Here is a 19,182-nt window from a genome sequence, read left to right on the forward strand (position 1 = left end):
ATCGGAGGCTGGGGGAGCTCTCTGGAGGGTCTAGGCAGAGCAGCACCGCCCCTGGCTGACCCCGTGCAGGGGCCTGTAGAGCTGCAGCCCTCGGGGGCCGGAAGGGCTCAGGACAGCTCAGACTGGGGAGCTGTCTCTCTCCCGCTTCCGCTTGCCGGTGCTGATGGAGGCACGGGGCACTTCAAATCACCCAGGGAGCCCTGAGAACTCTGACATAATGAGTTCATGAGGACTTCTCCCACTCAGCAGGCCCCATCTAAACACAGGTGAGGTTCAGTTCCCGATGCATACTTTCAATTTTGTTCCTTCAAGGCTCAAGTTCAGAAAAACAAAACAAAACAAAACAAAACAAAAACACTCCATTGCTGTGCTTATGTCAGTTTGCAGGTCATACTTGCTGCTTGTTATGTGAGTTTCCCAAGGCAACGAAAAGGTCGATCATCTTATCTCCTGCAACATGGCTGCCATCAGACACCTAGAACAAGCCCCTATTCTACACCAAAAACTTCATATGGCAGAAAGCGACACAAAATCACTTTTCCCGGAGCTAACAATGAGCCAATGCAAACACCTAGTGCACTCTTGCAAGAATTGTGCCCCCTCGCCCCGTCAGCCCCACTGCTACAAGCAGGAGTGAACCCGTGAGGACTTGCTCCTTAGAAGCTCTGGCAAGTGGACTTCACCCACATGAACTCCTTTGGTCAACTTATGTTTGTCCATGTGGTGGGAGATACGTATTCAAAGGCTGTATTTGCAGCAGCCCAATCCGGAGAAAAGGCTAGAAATGTGATAAAGGCGGTTAAGTCAGCCCTGCTAGTCCTCGGTGTCCCCTGGACAATAAAGCCTGATAACGGGCCAGCGTATACACCACAGGAATTTAATTCCTTCCTGAGGTCCTGGAACATACAGTCTGCCACAGGTATCCCATACAAGCCACAGGGGCAGGCAATCATTGAAAGAACTCATAGGACGATTAAAGATCTCTTACAAGGACAGAAAAACAACCGTATGCCCCCAGACCCACAGCTTGCTTTGACTGAGGTCCTTTTCACTATCAAGTTTCTTCCTTTTGATTCCAAGGGGTCAGCCCAGTTTATAAACACTGGGGATCCTTTCCATCCCAGACCCCGGCCCCTATGGTTAGGTGGAAATACCCCTGACAGGAGAATGGAAGGGGCCACACCCTCTCTAACCAAAGGTCGAGGATATGCTTGTGTCTTTCCAGAGAATGCGGCACAGCCCATTTGGGTACCAGCCAGAAACATCAAGCCTGCAACTGACAGCCAACCAGCACCAGCTGAACAAGACTGAGAGTCAGCCTTGTTAGCAGACGCACCTGCCCTATCATCCTACCCTGGGAAACTGCCCATAGCCACATCCATTAATGCTTCATACCCCACTAGCTCTAGTCAGCCACTCAAACAGCCCACAGCCTGTGTGTGGTCACACAATTCCTGGTTACCATTCTTCCTCATTCCTACCACATCTGAGCAAGCACACCAGTGGTCTCCCGTGTTGAGCACTGTTTAGTCAACAACGGGTAAGATCCCCTGGGGGACAACCTAAGACAGGCACAGCCACGTACAGAGACCACATGGACACAGGGTCAACAATGGTATGGCCAAAAATCATGCCTCCCATTGCTCAAAAATAAATGAAAGGGGGAAATGTGGTGGAATGAGAAGGCCATGTCAAGATGACCGCTGGCAAGCGAGCGTCAGTTACTCAGGAATGGCTTTGAATCCCATCTGGCAGTGGAGCCTGCCTGGCAACAGGCTGTGATTGGATGGCTTCCAATACTGCCTGACAACAGGCTGTGATTGGTTAGGGTATAAACCACCCCATGACCGGATTGGCTGTCTTGGCTATATAAGCTGTTGTACTAACTGAAATAAACGAGTCTGTGGGCTGCTTGCCTCAAGCCCACTTTCACCGGACTCCGGGGGTCTGTGTGGTGACTCCCTGCCTCTAGCCGCCACCAGGCTCCTCCTCTCAGAAACGACTCCACTGCAACATTGTTGAGAAATCAACTGCAACAGTGCACATGTGGAAGAAGCTGGACTCAGGGGCTGAGGCAGGGGATGGACCCCGGGTGGTCCAGGAGGGGATGCACGTGTCCCAGTGGTGTCTTCCCCACGTTGCCTGCCCTGGGGTTGTCATCAGGGACAGGGCCCAGTCCTCCTCCAGCCCCATCTCACTCGGGCTCCTGCTGGGGGATGCTGTCTGCCATGAGACCCTCACCAGAAGCTGGTGCCGTGCCACGCTCTCGGGCTGGTCAAGCCACAGGCAAAGTGAACTTCTTTCATTTTCTAAGCAACGCGGCTTCAGGTATTTTGCTATTGCCACACAGAGTGGCCAGGACTCCCCTCCAACTGCAGCTAAATGCCCTCCAATGTCCCTGAAGGGTTTCTGAGAAAGCCTCTTCCCGAAGCATCAGGGGTTCCCCATCGCGGATTTTAGTTGAGGTCTCCCTAAACCTGCTCTGGCTTCCTGTGCCCCCTAAACCCCCAGGTCTGAGTCCTCTGTTAGGGGTGGCTGGGGGTCCAGGCAGAGGCCAGCTCAGCAGCACTGCTCACGGCACCTGGGAGTCTGGCAGGACTTCGAGTCCCTCAGGTCAACCTCTAGAGCCATCGCGGGGCCTCATCTGTGTCCTGGGAGACAGGAGCCGGGTAGGAGCTGGGAAATGCTGAGTCTGCGAATTCACCGCCAGTCCTTACAGGGCTCTGGAGCCGCCCCTGAATTTCAGGTGAGCCATGGCCCACGTGGCCGGCTGAGAGCTGTGGCTACACGGCCACAGAGATCACCTCTGACAGTGGTGCTTGTGGGAGAGCAAGGTGACCTGCGTGCTAGGGCCCTTCCTGCCCACAGCACATGAGCTCAGCACACAGACCAGGCCCCTCCAGCGCGCTGCGGCAGCCCTTCCTGGAGAACCTCTCTGAGTCCCAGGGCAAAGGGCTCTACTCCCGTGGTGTTCACACACAGGCACAGCCGAGAGCAAGTCCCTCTCACCTCCACCGAGAATCCATGCAATTCTATCAAATGTGCCTCCTGCCTACGCTACCAACACCTGGTCAGTTGGGCAGTAGACGCACTCTAGCCACTGGTCGCCTCCCAGCCCACAGTGCACATCCTCTCCCATGTGGGAGAGCCATGTGGGGTCAAGCCAGGGATGCTGCAGCCACGGCCGCCCAGGTCTAGGGGAGAGCACAGAGGTGACACAGGCCCTCCAACCACGGCTGTTCCTATTGTGCCGATCTGTCCCAGAGGTCACGGGCACTCACGGCTGCTGCTCTCCCACCCTGGCCCAGTCCCCACAGGGCACAGCTGAATCTCAGGCATTGCCTGCAGGGTCCTGAGTGGGTCTCTGCCTGGGGCTGGGGGCTGTGGAACCACCCATCTCCCCAGGAACACGGGGAAGCTTGCTGCCGCTGGGCGCCGGGATCACAAACTGGAGCAAACTCCTTTCCATGGAACAATTTAATACAGGCTCAGCACCACCTGAGGGTGGTGGTGGGGGAGGGGGCGGGGAGGAGAGTACAGTGGCTCCTGGCACGGCTGTTGTCTTCCAGTGTCAGCGTGTCCTGGCCCCAGGAAGAGCCTGGGGGGTGGGGGCTCAACCAAGTGTATAGGATGCCGTGAAGACACACGGAAGGCTGCTGCCCAGCCTGGGCAGGACAGATGCTGGACTCGGCCTCTCTTCTAGGAGGCACCCATCATCCAGGTGCCCCACAGAATAAGAGGTAAGGAGGCCTCTGGCCAGGGAGGGCACGCGGGCCTGGTCTCCCAGCCCAGGGCTGGCTCTGGCCGGCTCCAGCCCGTGACTCTCCCCAGAGTGCGTGGGGCTGCCATGCCAGTAGTGGGGAGTCTTCAGCCGTGGCCCCCAGGCGGGGACAGCCTGCATGGGCCCTGGTTCCGGGGGCTCTGAGGCCCGTGGAGAAGCCCACATCCACAGGCCCTCCCGGCTGCCAGCGTCGGAGGAGTCGTCCTCCCTGTGCTCTGGCCCGCTCAGGTTAGGGAGACTGGCGCACTGGCACAGGCCTCCCCACCTCGAGCACTTTGGAGACTCCGTGGGGCTGGCAGAACCTGGAGACTCTGTGGTCCCCACAGGGGAGCCCAGGCCGAGGGGCTCTGGGCTGCCTTCCCAGCTCTCCTCCTCCTCCATGCCTTCCCTCTTGGTGATGCGGAGGCCAAAGCTTCCTGGAGGACGGATCATCACTGCACGGGTAGCGGGACCCCTGGTCTGCTCCCACACTGCCACTGTGTCCTGAATGGTGATTTTGGCCTTCGGAGCAGTGGGGGCAGGAACGTGCATCTGGGGGACGCGTGCCTGCCCCAGGGGCCTGCTGCACTGTTCGATGGCCTTGGCTGGAAGAAGAAGAGACGCGGTTTGCTTCTCCACAGCCCCCGTCTGGCCTGCAGGGTGCCTGCCCCGACCTCATCCTGGGGTCCCCATCACCACGTGTGACGCTGAGGACTCTTCCAGGCTGCTGGCCCCAGACGGGAGGGTGTGTGCAGCCCGGGCCAGGGGAGCCCTGGGACACCACCGGCTCCTCCTGCACAGCCATCACAGGGTGGATGGCCCTGAACTCCTTGCCTCACTCTCATCTCTGGGGACTAAAGCACCAACTCAGGACCCCATCACCTTCCCCACCTGACCTGCTGCGCCCTAACAGTGCATTGGCTGAATTTCCCGCATCTGAGTCCCTCCTACATGGCTGGAAAGGAACTGAGCCTAAGATGATGGGGTGAGAGCTGGGGCTGTGGGGCAGACATGGAGTCCGGTTCAGGCCCTTGGGGACAGGGAATGCAGTTTCTAAAGAGGTGGCAGGGGTGCCCTGTGTCCTCTGCCCCTGGGCCACTGTCTCTTTCCTGGTGAGACTGGGCTGTCACCACTACTGTCCTACGAGCACCCAAGGAGGCAGCATCTGGAGGTGCAGTGGAGCCTCCCCAGTGCCTGGACAACCTGCACCTGGGCCCCCACTTAGAGCCTCTAGAGCTGGGACAAGTCCATCTCTGCTCTGCATGGGGACCCAGGCGCTCAGGTCCATGATGGCAGCAGCAGCAGGGGACAAGCACAGGGACCCCTCCCCACCAGAGCCCAGAGGCCAGCGATGCTCCGGGTCCCGCTGCCTTCTGTTGGCCCGAGGCTAGGGCTGCAGAGCCCACACTCTTGTGTTCTGCCACGGGGGCCCCCAGCGCCTGCCTCTGTGCCCAGCCCTGCTCGCAGGAGTGCACTCGGCCCCCACAACTGGGCTCAGGGCACCTGGGCCTTCCAGGGGTTCTCAGATGGCTGAAGGGGATCCAGTGCTGGCAGCCTTTACATCACTGCACAGGGTCTCCCACAGCCCCACCTCCCTCTAGCCCTACCCACATGCAGGTGGAAGCCCCGCCCACCCCTGTCCTAGGAGGGTCCTGTGTGCAGACAGCTGTGGTCATCGGGCCAGGAGCCTGTGTGGGGTCAGTTGGGGAGAGGCCCCCTGGGCAGGCAGGGCCACTTCTCATCTTGCTGGATTGGGGGTCCAGCTGTGCTCCAGGCTCCTGGGGGCACTGAGCCAGGACACCTGCTCCAGACCTGGGCAGGGTAGCTCAAGGCAGGGCCTCTAATCCACTCCAGAGTGGGAGTCAGCCGAGGAGCCAGAGCCACAAATGCCCTGAGGACAGCTCCACGGCCTGGCCCCAGAGTCGTGGGGGGAGAGCCGGCACCCACAGGAGGATTCTGGGAAGCTGCCCGAGGCCCTGCCAGGCCATGCTGTCAGAGCTTCAGAAAGCGGAACTGCTGAGCCCGGGGAGGACAAGGAGGACCAGGAAGAGGTGAGGCCCTGGGCGGGGATGTCAGGGCCTGGCACTCCCACTACTGACTCCCCCAAGGGAGCATGGGACGGGGCCTTGTGCTGGACTCACCTTCGGGAGGCAGGAGGCACTGGAGCTTCCCCAGCTCACGCATGGAGGCCCGCAGCTGCCTGATGACCGCATCCTCACTCAGAGACCAGGCCTGCTTCAGGGTCACCTGCAGGAACTCCCGGAGGTGGTCCCGGGGCATCTTCAGCAGGCGCTCTAGACATGCGGGTGGGTGTCAGGCTGGGAGATGCCCTAGGGATGGCGCAGCCACCATGGCTGCCCCAAGCCCTGTCCCAGCACCAGACATGGGCTGCAGACACCCTTGGACACCCTTGGGTGTCAAGCCAAGCCCTGGAGGGACTGCTCAGGGGCCAATTGACAGTGCGATGACCCTGGCCACTTCTCCTTGTGGTCTGTGGGGGCCTGGGATTGGGGATGCAACAGGGGGATTCTCAGTGCCCTCCTGAAGGGAACCCAGGCCTCCCCAACCCCCTCATCCCTCCCTCAAGCCCTGCTCATGAGGGACAGGCAGGGGGACCCCCAGCTCCTCCGTCCCAGCACCCGGGCCTCTGTGGGCCCTGAGGACTCACTGTTATGGATCTTGAGGGCCGTGTATGCCATGGCTGGGAGCACGTGCTCGCCCTCCAGGATGTATATATCCCATATTCTCAGAGCCAGGTGGAATGGCACCTGGGGACAGAGGCATTGGAGGACCCGCCGTCAGGGCCTCAGCAGGGCCCACAGGGGTGGGTGTGCAGTGTCACTCCCCTAGGACAGAGGGAGACTCCAGGAGGCTGATCACACAAGAAGGCCAGAGCTCCTCCTGGGAGGGGAGGGGAGGCCATGCCTCATGGCCACATCCCTGCCCACTCAGCGAACCAGACCCACAGAGGATGACCATGTCCTGTCCTGGACCCTGGGGGTCTGCACACTTTGGAAGCCACACTGGAGATGCCAGACACCCCAGGGACCTGGGGGAGGGCTCAGCCCTTGGGCTGTGCTGCCACCAGCCTCTGCCTCGGGGGGTCTATGGATCTCCTGCCTCTCACTGTAGGGCTCTGGCCTTTGCCAGGCTCTCAGGATGGGTCCTGGTGGGACCTGTCCCCTCCTTGCTGGCTCTGAGGCTCAGCCTCAGCTTGGACCACCCTTAGCAGGGCTGGACAGGGCCTGCCTGGTCTGCACAGCAGGCTCCCTCCTGTGTCTTCTGGTGCTGGGGGAGCTCAGAGTCACAGGCCACCAGCACCAGAGAACCAGGCACTGGGGCAGGAGCTTCCCTGGGCAAGGGGTCCCCGGGGCACTTACCCCATCCAGGAAGCACTGGATGTACCAGTGGGCGGTGGAGTCCTCCAGGCACACACCCTCCTTCTCCTAAGAAGAGGCAGAGGGGGCTCAGGGCCCAGGGCCCAGGCCTGACTCCCTCTAATCTGAGCCCTGGGGCAGAGCCCCTGGGTGCAGGAAGCCCAGCAGCAGGGGCATCCCCCCTCCCAGCCATGCAGGTTCCTGAAGGGACACAGGTCCCTCCTTCCACTCTGCTCTGGGGACAGCGTCTCCCTTCAATCTACGCCAACTCTGGGGGACCAAGTGCTGGACAACAAACCAACACCCAAGCTGCCGCGGACCCCCATAACCAAGGAAAGTTTTGGTGAGGACGTGGCCTCCCCTGGCTCAGGAAGCAGTCCCATGAGCCCAGAGCCCCCAAGAGGAGAAAGGAGATGCTTAACTTACCAGGTGTTTCTCCAGGGAGGGGAGCACGCGATGCACAATGAGCCCCAGGTGTTGCTGGAATCGCTCCAGTTTGGGGGTGTTTGGTTTGTAGAAACCTGAGTAGAATCAGCCACACCCTCATGTGAGAGCCTCCTCCTAGGAAGGCTGGAGAGCCCCAGGCCTGGGTGGGGTGCTTCTGAGCACTGAGGGTCAGGGGAGGCTGGACCAGGGGCAGGTGGGGATGAACGTGGCCAGGGCAGAGGATCTGCTTGGGAGGTGGGTGCAGGTGGGTGACTGTGTGCAGCCCAGGCCAGGCTGCCCCCTGGAGCCCGCTGGGGTGGGTGCAGTCAGACTGGGTGACTCCTGACCATTCCAAGACTCAGGAGTGAGGAGGGGTGACCGTACAGGGGATACTGCCTTCCACAAGTTCCCTAGGTGTGGCTCTGTGCTTGAGAGTTGTGTACAGATGTGTGAGGCAGAAGAGCCAGAATCGACCTGAGTCACTGGACAAGGACAGGACCCCTTGTTCTGAAGGTTCCCACACCCAGGATGGCCATGGCCAAGCTGCAGGGCCTTTGGGTGGTGGTGAAAGAAGGCGGCTGGCTCAGTCTGGGAGGCCTCTGCCAGCCCTGGCTTCTAGGGAGCACCCCCCCACACACACACTGTGACACTGTCCTGCACATTCAGGAGCCAGTGAGGGCCGTGCACGGACTTGCATGCACTGGGCCCCATACTCCATCCACCTACCCTGCATCGCGTGCTTCCTGCTTTCCATGAGCTGCACCAGGGCCCAGAAAGAGTCCTCCTCGGGCATATACATGAGCAACAGCGCCACCACATGGCTCAGACCCTGGCTGTAGCCCACCTCCTGCAAGATCCCAGAATACCTTTAGGAGACCTCCCCTGGCAAGAATGATATCCTAGGATGGCCCACCTCTCAGGGAGATCAGGGTCACCCACTGAAGGGTCCAGGAAGATTTAGGCACAGGGAGCCCCTGTGCCTGAATCCTGCCACTTGGTGTCAGCTGCCCAAGAATTGGAGCCCAGAGAAGTTCTCCAAGTTCCTGGAGGGAATCCTGCAGGGCCTGAGCTTAGGCAGCACAGGGGGAGAGCTCAAGTATGGACACCTGTTACCCCCAAGATGTCAGCATGGGCCAGGTTGCTGTGGGAATCCAGATCCATGCCCATGGAAGCTTCTGGACCCCTGAGCTCTGCAGGTGAGCCGGTGGCCCTTTCTCACACGATGAAGAAGTAAGCCAGGAAGTGCTACCAGGACCGGAACAGGAGGTGCCTCTGGCATGGGTGCAGGCCTGGGCTTCCTGAGTGCCAGGCCCCCTGGGAACCAGGGCACCAGGCAGGGTTGGCCAGTGGCAGGTCAGGGGGGTGGGGATGTCCAGGCCTTGCTGGGTCACCCATGGAGCCCTGTACCTGCTCCACGCATGGGAAAGTCTGAGTGGGTGGTTGTGGCAGTGGCGCTGTACAGAGTGGGATTCAGGCCCATGGGTCCAACCACAGGGCTGGTGGGTGTAATGGCATCAGTGGGACCCAGAGCAAAGTCGTACACCTGATCTGCCCTGCCTTCACCCCCCGCCCCACTGTGTGGAATGCTAGTCCTGGGAGGGGCATCCCAACACGGCCAAGCTCCTGGGGTCTGGAGACCAGCCCAGGAGAAGGCTGCCTTTCTCCTCCCAGAACTTGAGGTTGGGTCCAAGGAGGCTCGGAGCCTGGCCTCTACCGCTCTTCCTTGGAGCTGTGGATGAGAGAGGCCCCTCAACCCAGGCTGGGATCTTTGTGACCAGGGGTGCCCTGCAGGGACTGCCGGGATAGCACCTGCGCTATGATCCCAGAATACTCACGGGATTGTAGACGGAATAGGCCATCAGTATGTGGAATAAGGCCTGTTGGCTGGAAGAGAGAGGACAGAGGCCGTGTGTCTTGTGCTGCCGAGGCTCTCAGTGCAGCTCTGCCTAACAGAGCCTGACAGCCACACGCAGGGCCCGTGACACTCTGCTCATGCGCAGTGACGTCGTCAGGGCACCTGCGTGTTGTCCACCGTGTGGGTGAGTGCCGCCTGCATGGACACGCACACCTCCCAGGGCGCAGTCACGTGCACTTTCATTTCCCCAGGTGGGTGTTCAGGGCACAGGTGAGCGTCCCACTGTGGGAGTGCAGTCCCGTGTGTCCAAGCTGTGCAGAGTCAGCCTCCCATGCACGTTTAGCCTTGTAGGGAGCAGCACCCGGTGTCCTCAGTGGTTTTAGTTCCCCCCTCCCACAGCTGTGCGCTGGTGCCCCTTTGTGGTGTAGGGAATAAGTGTGTGTTCATGCGCTGAGGAGGTGAATTGTGTGTGCTTTCATGAAGGGTCCCCCCGAGCCTGTGTTCCCGGGGTACTGGGGGGCTGCCCACTGCTTCCTTGTGACTGAGTTGAAGGGCTCCTTGAATATTCTGGAAACAACACCTTTATTAGTTAGATTGCTACTATTGTCTCCCCTGGTGTTTCTTTTCATTTCATTCTCTCCACAGTGTCTTTGGGAAAGTTTGTGTACTATAGAAAAGGCAAGTTTGTTTTCTGTGCTCAATGAACTGTTTTAGGCTTGCACCCAATCTTCCCTAGGGACCCCATGTGCCCCAGGACCCTTGCTCCTCCCACCCGCGGGTCCTCCCCAGCCCAGAGGCCTCACTTCATTCCGTAACGTTCCCGGAACATGAGGTGGTTTCTGAAAGTCCATGCGATGGCGGAGTCGATGTGATGGAAGTGAGTGGCGCCCAGCCTGGCCAGCTCTTTCATCTCCTGCAGGGCAGGGACAAGGGGGAGGGGCAGCCTCAAGAACTGCCCAAGCCCCATTGCAACACAAGGACCTCAAGTCCACGTCAGCTCTTTTGGCTGACATGGAGTTCCCTGCAAGCGCTCATTCCTTTCTGGGTCCCGCCTTGAGGGAGGGTCATGGGCTCCCTACTTGCCTCAGTGCCCACGTAACCCTGATGGTCAGCAGCAGACAGGGGCTCTGAAAGGTCCCTGTGCACTCCCCCTGCCTGCCTCAGCTCTCAGCACGACGTGGTCTGCCCCCAGCCAGGCTTCTGAGCCTCCTAGCTGAAATCTCAGGCCCTGCCCTCCAGGAGTCAACCACAGCCTAACCACTGCCCCATGCTGCCCCCTGCTGGAGGGGCCCATCTCCATCTTGACATTGCAAGCCACCCTTGGCTTGGAGCTGAGCCTGGGCAATGACTGTCTCCAGGCCCAGCTCCCAGGGCCAGCCCCAGACTGCAGACTTGGGGGAGGCAGGGTGGGAAACACAGCTGGGCCCTGCTCCCTGATGGCAGCCAGGGGCCATGAGAGCCAGCTGCAGTTGACTGCCCTCTGCTCACACCAGTCCTCACTCCCTCCTTTCCCAGAAGCATTGAGAGCTGTCTGACCATTGGAGCGGCCTCTCCAGGCAAGGGCAATGCCAGGGGCTGCAAGTCCATGTGAAGGCAGGACCAGCTGTGGGCAGGCCTAGGTGAGGGCCGGCCAGCTGCGGGCAGGCCATGTTAGCACAGAGCCTGTGGGGCTCCCTACCTCACACCATTGTGATCTCATCCTGGGAGACCCCCGCCCATCAGGGACCAGCAAGTCCTCTCTTCTGGCCGTATGCCAAGCTGCCCAGGTGAGCTCAGCAGAGAGCAGGTTAAAGCCTCTGGCACAAAACACACCTGTCCAGTCCCAGCTGGGTCTGAGGAGATGTGGAGGAGGCACTGACTAGGATCTAGGGAGAGGAAGGCAGGATGGGGAGGAGGCTCCCGAGGGCTCAGTGAGGGACGGTCCTCCACGGAGACTCAGGCTCCTGAGCAGGCCCGAGCAGGCCGGGCCCCCTTGGGCTGAGTGCAGAGCCGTACCGCGTATTTGCCCGGGTTCTGGGCCTTCCTCTTGTCCACCTCCAGCATCACGGCCCACACCTTCCCACGCACCTGGGCAGGGATGCCTTTGTAGATTCTGCGCTGAAACTACAGGAGAGAGGAGGCTCTGGTGAGTGGTGAACGTGGCCACTCGTGGAGGCAGCGCAGGGTGAGACAGCAGAGGGAGAAGCAGGGGCTCCCTGTGTATTGGCAGAGGGAGGATCTGCCCAGAGGGGGGCCTTATGACCCACAGTGACTGGAGGGCCAAGGGCTCAGGGGCACCGGCTCTGCCGTGTACGGACTGCCCCCACAGGGCTCCTGGAACCACGCCTGCCCTGCATCCGGGATTGTCTTCAGCAGTGACTTCAGATTTTCTACCAGGACAGTGTCCTGTGTGTATTGGGAGGTGTGCCCATGACCCGTGTCCCTAGGGGCTGGACAGTTGCCCCTGGGCATCTGAGAGGCAGGCGGTGCCTGGCACAGGAATGGGCACTGCTCAAACCCCAATTCAGCTCTCAGTGTTCCCGAGGGGCCCTCATCGCCACGGTACCTTGTCGCTGCCGCGGTATTTACTATGGTTCTTGATCATCTTTATCCACTTCTGGATCCTTCTTACCTCCTGTTTACGCTGGAAAACGAGACAGGATGGCGTGAGCCCAGCTTGGGGCTCTGAGAGGGGCCCTCGGATGCAGCTCAGGAGCTCTATGGCTGCTCAAATGGAAGGAGCCAGAAAAGGCACAGACCGTGAGCCCCAGATCTTCTGTCTGGGGGAGCATCGGTGGCCTGGCCTCTGACCCGAGCTGCCCCGTCTTCAAGGAAGAGCCCCTGAGCTCCAGCCAGGTCACTCCCAACCATGCCAATGAGTCAGGGCGGCCGCCAGCAGACGCCCCTGAGCTGTGGCTCACTTCTGGGACAGGTGAGTGTGGTAAGATGTCAGCAGGTGCCGTGTAAGTACCACATCGCGGGACCTTATGGCGCTCCCACTCACCACTGCCGAGCCCCACGTGCCCCTCCGCCCAGCTCTGCTTCCAGATGACTGGCCCATGGCCAAGGACTTGTCCTTACCTTTGCCCCCGGGGTGCTGTCTTGGGGCAACTTCTGCTCACTGGAAAGCAAGGGAGGCGGAGAGGTGAGGACAGGACCACAACAGGCACCGCGACCTCCCTAGTGGGGCAGGGAAGGACCAGCTTCATCCTCTCAGCCCAGGGGACTGAGACGGGAAGGGAGGGGCTGGTGACCATGAGCACAGGGAGCCTAGGGCCAGGCAGGGGCTCTTGCTGCCAATGGGGGGCTCCAGGCCTGTCAGAGGTCCACCTTCATGGGTGTGTGGCAGCCCCCCACAGCAGTTGTGGGGTGGCTGTCCTGAGCAGAGCCAGGCTGCCCAGGGTTGAGGCTTCTATATCCCCACATCAGCTCTGCCCAGGACGTCACCCTGGAACTGACCGAGTCCGGGTGGCCTTCCTGAGAGATGCTCAGTGCTGTGAGTGTGCACCTGGGGCTCGAGGCACCTGGGACCCCCACACCACTCAGGGTCCCCCACCGCCCACCCTCCCCCCGTGCCCTGGCCTCCTGAGGTCATGTGCCCCACCTCACCTCTCCTCTGTCAGCCCGGACCCTGGCCATCTCTCCACCACTCTGCTCCTACTTATTCTCCAGGTTCTGGCACAACATGGAGGCAGAAGCCCTTATCCCCATGCTAAGGTGGGCTGCTGAGTCATGCCAGAGACGGCCCGAGATGTCTCCATCACTCCAGGTCACCGGAGCCCACCCTCCAGCCACGGGGCCTCTCTCCCTGACATCTGTGGGAACAGCCTCCAAGTGTGCTTCCTGCCCCAGGCCCCACTCTTGCCAGCACAGACCCGGGGGCAGGGCCATAAGCTGCACCCTCCCTGTGGTCTGTACTGCGGGAGCCCACAAGCAGGTTCAGAGCCACAGAGACCACATCCCTGGCCATCCTTCAGACTAGGTCTTCGTAAGCCTTGAGCCTGGCCCTGAAGCCAGGCACCTGCTGGACAACTGCCCACATGCTAGGCTGGTGCCCCAACCCTGTGGACACAGCTCTGGAGTGGCGATGGCCAGGCTGTGTTGCCTGGGAGCATGGGGACCTGCAAGCCACCCCCTCTCCTTAACAGAAACAGAGGCCTCAGAGTAAGAGTGCCCAGTGCTTGCCCCACATCCAGCTCTGTCCCTGCCTGCAGTCCTGAGTCCCAGGGTCACTCGGCTCTGGCCAAATGCTGACCAGTGCCTGCCTGTGACCACAGCTGGGCTCAAGGTCGGGGCCCGGGGACAGGTGTGCCGCCTCATGTTGGGGTTTCTGACCCCAGTCCCGCCCTGGGGTGAGCTGGGGTGCGGAGGACTCACTGCAGGAACCCAAGCCTGTCAGGGACGAGGCAGCCGCCCTCATCGTCCTCTTCTTCGGGCACCAACAGTGCCGCTCCTCGGCATCCCTGCAGCTGAGAGGGGACCTGGATGAGAAGTTCTAGGAGAGCTGTTCGTCCTCCCCCTCTCCCCGTGTCCCCAGGGAGGCAGGATCTGGCTCTCACAGGCACAGTCCTTGAGGCAGGGCCCCACCTCCTCCCCCAGCACCCTGGCCTGTACCTGCTCATATTGTCTGATGAGCGCTGCTCGCTCCTGGGCCCTCCGGGACCTCAGGGCGTTCATATCCAATCTGTAAGACACACACGCACATGTGAGTCAGCACTGGGGAGCGCACAGGAATGCTGCCCTGAGGGCTGTCCCCCTGGTCAGAGGGGGGACTGCCACACAGCCAGGCAGGCGGGCACCTGGTGGCCGGGACCCTGGAGGATGACTTGTGCAGAGCTCAGGGACTAGGGACGGTTGGGGAAGGACAGCCCCCACCTTGCCTCCCCTGCCCTCGGAAAGGGGCGCTCCTCCCCCAGCCTGGCAGCCACGTGTCCTCCAGGGAGCCCAAGTCTACGGGGCTCCCTGGCATGCTCCCAGCTCCCGCATCTCTGGGGCTCTCAGAGCCGGCCTCCCTGCCCACCTGATACCAGCTGACCTGACACCTAGTCTTGAACCCATGTCCAGACACGGACTCACACCCAGGCCCATTCAACACTGGTGACCAGCAGAGCGGGAGGAATGAGAAAACTGTATACACGTTCTGCACACAGGGGCAGCACTCAGAGCTCCACCACATCACTCATGGAACCTGGCATGGGAGACCAGGGCCACCCCCCTGGCAGGACCTTCCCCACGCCACAGCTCATGCAGAGAGCAAGTCCCACTCACCTCCGTTGAGTATCCATGTGATTCTCTGAAATGCGCCTGCTGCCTACACTACCAACTGGTCAGTTGGGCAGTAGACGCACTACTGGCCTCTGGTCGCCTCCCAGCCCAGAGTGCGCATCTCAGTGACTGTGACATCACAGAAGCCTGCCAGCCAATCCCTAGTGGCTCTGCTGTGGCAGGGCTCAGGGTCCTCAGGCCTGGCTTCATTAAAGGTCACCAGAAGTGGGGCCTGTGTTCTCCCCAGGGCCCAGGTGAAGAGGGCAGGGCTCTGGCAGAACTGCCCCGGAACCAGGGGTGCCAGGGCCCTCTGCCACCTGTCGTAACGGTCCCAAGTCCCAGGCAACCGGCACCTCCCGCCACTCCTTTCTGCCTCTGCAATTGTATTACAGCACAACTGTGAAGGCCTTTCTTTGAACACAAGGTCACATAGGGAGCCCCACATAGACCTGTCCCCACACTCGGGGCTGCCCCTGCCATGACCTGAACTGAGACTCCCGGGGGTGCAGCCTCCTGTCCTACCACAGGCCCCACCCCAGCACTGCCACCCTCTGCTGCCCCTCCTGCTCTGTTCCAGCCCTTCTTCCCTGGAGTTGTAGGAGGTGGACACAAGGGTCCTCTGGGATGGAGGGCAGAGGAGTGTCCCGCTGAGCACCACCCGCACAGGATCTCAAGCCAGTGTGGCCCAGCCTGTCCAGAGCGGGAACCAGGGCCCTGTCCTGCACAGGGCACAGAGCACTGAGAACTCCTGGGCACAGCACCTGAGCCACATGCTGGTAACACCGGGCTGCTGCTGACCATAAGGACAGGGACAGCACACGTCAGGCCGCAGGTAGGAGTAGCCACAGGCCCGCGGCTCCCCGGGGTGCTGATCCCATAGTTGTTGCTACAAATGTTTCCTTACTATCAAGGTGTTGCTACAAATGTTTAATTCGTGGATCTGGGGGGGTGGTTTCTTCCATCCACTGTTCCCCTCACCAGAGGCCTGCAGTGGCCAGTGGCTGAGGCCTTAAAATAAATAAATCTTTAAACAATAAAAATTAAAGTTCAAAATAAAAGCAAGTTCCTCTACTTTTCTCCCTCTTTCTCTCTACATCTTTGACTCTACCCGCCTCTCCCTGTAACCCCATGGGATGTTGGCCACCATGTTGGATGCAGCACGAAGGCCCTCCAGAGCTGTGAGCCAATCAGCTCGTGTGGCTTGGACAGTGCCCCAGTCTGTGGGATTCTGTCACAGCAGCAGAGTGGACCGAGACACCTGGTGTTGCCTGTGTTCTCACTGCGCATAGAATTGCATCTGTCAGACAGGGTGTGGTGGGACACAGCCCCAGGGTCAAACAGGTGGGGTAACGAGGGGGTCTCTGCTCCCCAAGCCCTCCCGTCCCCTGGGCTCCCTTTCACTCCTGCAGAGGCAGGGGTCCCCCATTGCTGCTCTGTGGAGGGAGCTCAGTGAGCACAAAGAGCAGGTCCTCCCTGGGGTAAGTGCTTTAGACAGAGTTTGTGGCACCAAGAGGGCTGTGGGACCTTTAAGAGGCGGGCAGAGTAGGAGGTTGCTAGGTGAGATGGGGTGGGGCCCTGGGAAGGGGTGAGTGCTGGGCTCCCAGAATCAGGGCTGGGCCAGCCAAAGGTAGGAAATGCATCTGGGTCTCCCTCCCTCCTGGGTGATGGAACCCCAGTGCTTGGACCACCACCTGCAGGTGCCACCTGAACCCCTGCGTGTGCATTAGCAGGGAGCTAGAATGGCAGCCAAGGAGCTGGGAATAGGACCAGGCCCTCTGACTTGGGATGTGGGCGCCCCAATCCAGGATTTCACTGCTGCCTGGTGCGCCCACCCTGACCCATTGTTTCTGTGAAGGCAGCCCAGGTACAAGTGTGGGAGAAACAGAAAAAGGACCAGACCACCCTGCCCCCCCCAACAAGCCCCTTGGGACAGGAGCAGCTGCTCCACCCTGTCTGGGCCTCCCAGCAGTTCCTTGGTCACCAGGATGTCACAGATGCTCCTCCCCAGACAGCCCTGTGCCGAGTGCCCTCAGTGAGTTGTGTCAGAGCAGGGGGCAGGTGGCAGATTCAGGCCCAGAGGGCACAGACAGGCATGCGGGGGGCCTGAGACAGGCGGCAGCATCATGACCACAGGGCTGAGCCACCACAGACACCCAGATCCTGGGCCCACTGTGCGGGAGACCCCACACGGGGTGTGTTTGCGGGGTCACAGCTGCATCCACAGTTGGGGGTTGGCACTGGGACCAGCTGAGGCAGGAGAGAGGATTTCTGGATCATGGCCAGGGGCGTTCATGCCCCCTGAGCTTTAGGTCTTCCTGTCCGGTCAGGGACCTCTTCCCACCCCTTATGTCCCTTGGGCCTGGAGGTGGGAGGTCTCATATCCATCTACAGGTGGGCACCACTGCCACCGTGCACGGCCTCACACTGAGCAGCCCAGCAGGTCTCTCTGCAGAGGGCGGGGCAGCAGAGTGGCAGCTGCTGTGCAGTCTTGGGCACGCGCCCCGGCTCTGAGCCGCAGTGTGCTCACGGTGACGCTGGGTCTCTCACTGCCACTCTAAAGGAGGCTGGCCGGCTACGCCTGGTTGGTGACGCGTGTGCCCTGTGGATCTTGGCCCTGGTGACGGAGATCGAACCCCCACCCACCCCGCCCCACACTGCACCCCTGCAGGAACAACACGGACAGCCCTGGATCCAGCCACCACTGGCAGTCATGGCAGCCGGCCCGCTGCACCACCCGCCTCCCACACCCACGCCCTGTGTCCGTTCCAGCACTGAGCAGACTCTGTGCAATGCGGGCTTTTATTGTTGCCTCCTCCAATGTGAGGCCGGCAGGCAGCAGGTGGGGCTGCACCTGCTGACCACATAGGCGCGGGACGGCCCAGGGTCTTCTGGCCGGGAGGGCTCCCTTAACAAAGAGGATCTGAGAAGATTTTATTCTGCAGAGAAGTCGGGACACCTGGTGAGGCCGGGGCCTAGAGACACCTGCAGGGCGCAGGCACAGGGCACTTCCTGGGGAGGAGCTGCAGCCTGGCACTGGATCTGGGCAGCTAAAGGCAGATCCTCTCCTGCACCCGGGTGCCTGAGAATCTCTCCTAAAAATCCCTCCCTTGATGAGGAATGAGGAGGAGGTTCTCTGTGGGGGGTGCAGGTGAGGCTGGGACAGGCAGGGGCTACACAGTAGGCCTGGCAAGGTGGCAGGGCCACCGGGGGCCTCCAGGAACACACAGACCCCAGTTTGCTGGCCCCGTCTATCTCTCACAAGCTTGCAGCCTAGCAGTGCCCGTCCCCACCTGCGCTTCACCTGCAGTCAGGGTTCGGTCTGGTTTTTTCCCAGCCGCCGCCAGGCCCGAGAGGACAGGAGGGGCTGTTCGAGGCCTGGTTCAAGGCTCTGGAGCCCCAGATGAGAGGTCACCTAGGCTTTCCAGCCACATCCTCCACCCACCTCTTCTGCCTCCCAATGCACTAATCCCCCTAAATGGGCAGAGAAAAATCACAGGAGGCATCAAGGTCATGTCTACACTGCCAGAGGGGGCCAACATGCTGTCCAGAACACTGACGTGTGCCTGTGTTTCAGCCCGGGGCTGAGGGTGGGAGCATCGTAGCTGCAGAGAACCTGGATCAGGCCTGGGGGCCCAGGACTGGTGGCCGGGCGGCTTCCCAGGTGCTGGCGGTACCCTCTTGCTCTCACTGGCTGGATCCTTCCTCCAGCCTCCTTCTCACCCTATGGGAGCTCATGATGTCCTGGGCCTTTCTTGCTTCCCATTGCTCCAGCCTTGCCCCTTCTCCTGGCACCCTCTTCTTCCTCAGTGAACAGGGCCCCATGGGCGGTTTGAAGTGCCCCGTGCCTTCATCAGCACCCACAGGCGGTGGCGGTAGAAAGGCATCTCCCCAGACTGAGTTGTCCCGAGCCCTTCCGGCCCCCGAGGGCTGCAGCCTACAGGCCCGCGTGCAGGGTCAGCCAGGGGCGGTGCTGCTCTGCCTAGACCCTCCAGAGAGCTCCCCCAGCCTCCGATGCAGGAGTACAGTGTGTTGGCTCCAACAAGACGAGGGTGTCCATGGAAACGCTAGCAGAAGCGAGCCCGAGACAGCTGCCTGTGCTCTTATCTGGAACCCGGTGAGCAGCAAGACGAGTAACTTAATATCAGGTTATAACCATGAATAAAACCCCACATGTGAGTGCATCCTGATACAAACAGATAACTGCATAAGCAGACGGTTGGAGAAGAGACAAATACTCCTGAGAGAGAACCCAAGTAGTCAATGGCTGACTCCACTCCAGCAGGGGGAGCTACTGCCCCTCCCTGGCAGACGTGAACAGTGCTCTGGTGATAACCCGTGGTCAGCCACAGCTGTCATGCACACCTGGATGCCAGGTGACAAGAAGGGACCTGATTTCTTTGGTTTTCTTCCCAAACTCTCCAACCCCAGTCCAAGCTACAAGAAGAGCCCCTGACAAGCTCTGTGTAGGGGACATTGGGTCATCCCTGGCCAGGCCTCCCCTAGAGTGGCAAGGTCAGAAA

The 19,182-nt window shown here is 60.6% G+C and overlaps 1 protein-coding gene across 2 annotated transcripts; it reads right to left on the reverse strand.

Moving 5' to 3' along the window:
* Positions 1-658: 658 nt before the first annotated feature.
* Positions 659-17,280, reverse strand: LOC103347565 (USP6 N-terminal-like protein). Of its 2 annotated transcripts, none has more exons than XM_070063548.1 (5): positions 14,666-17,279; positions 8,290-14,081; positions 7,564-7,658; positions 7,141-7,206; positions 659-6,528 (listed from the first exon to the last, which is right to left on the reverse strand). In XM_070063548.1, the coding sequence occupies exons 2-5, from the start codon at positions 8,360-8,362 to the stop codon at positions 6,343-6,345; spliced, it is 420 nt and encodes a 139-aa protein (XP_069919649.1). In that variant the 5' UTR covers positions 8,363-14,081; positions 14,666-17,279; the 3' UTR covers positions 659-6,342. The 2 variants fall into 2 exon arrangements, with proteins under 2 accessions (XP_069919649.1, XP_069919650.1); XM_070063549.1 differs by lacking the exons at positions 659-6,528; positions 7,141-7,206; positions 7,564-7,658 and having other exon boundaries at positions 9,982-12,041; positions 12,479-12,518; positions 13,775-13,866; positions 14,012-14,081; positions 14,666-17,280.
* Positions 17,281-19,182: the final 1,902 nt, after the last annotated feature.

Source organism: Oryctolagus cuniculus, chromosome 18, assembly GCF_964237555.1.
Source record: "Oryctolagus cuniculus chromosome 18, mOryCun1.1, whole genome shotgun sequence".
Taxonomy (NCBI): Eukaryota; Metazoa; Chordata; class Mammalia; order Lagomorpha; family Leporidae; genus Oryctolagus; species Oryctolagus cuniculus.

What these genes read in the sequence shown, in the direction of transcription:
- LOC103347565 (XM_070063548.1), bottom strand. Translation starts at nt 8,362, where the DNA reads ATGTATATGCCCGAGGAGGACTCTTTCTGGGCCCTGGTGCAGCTCATG. An exon ending in CAGGAAGCACGCGATGCAGG is followed by an intron (nt 7,659 to 8,289) that starts GTAGGTGGATGG and finishes GATTCTACTCAG; the next exon opens with GTTTCTACAAACCAAACACC. An exon ending in CCTCCCTGGAGAAACACCTG is followed by an intron (nt 7,207 to 7,563) that starts GTAAGTTAAGCA and finishes GCCTCTTCTTAG; the next exon opens with GAGAAGGAGGGTGTGTGCCT.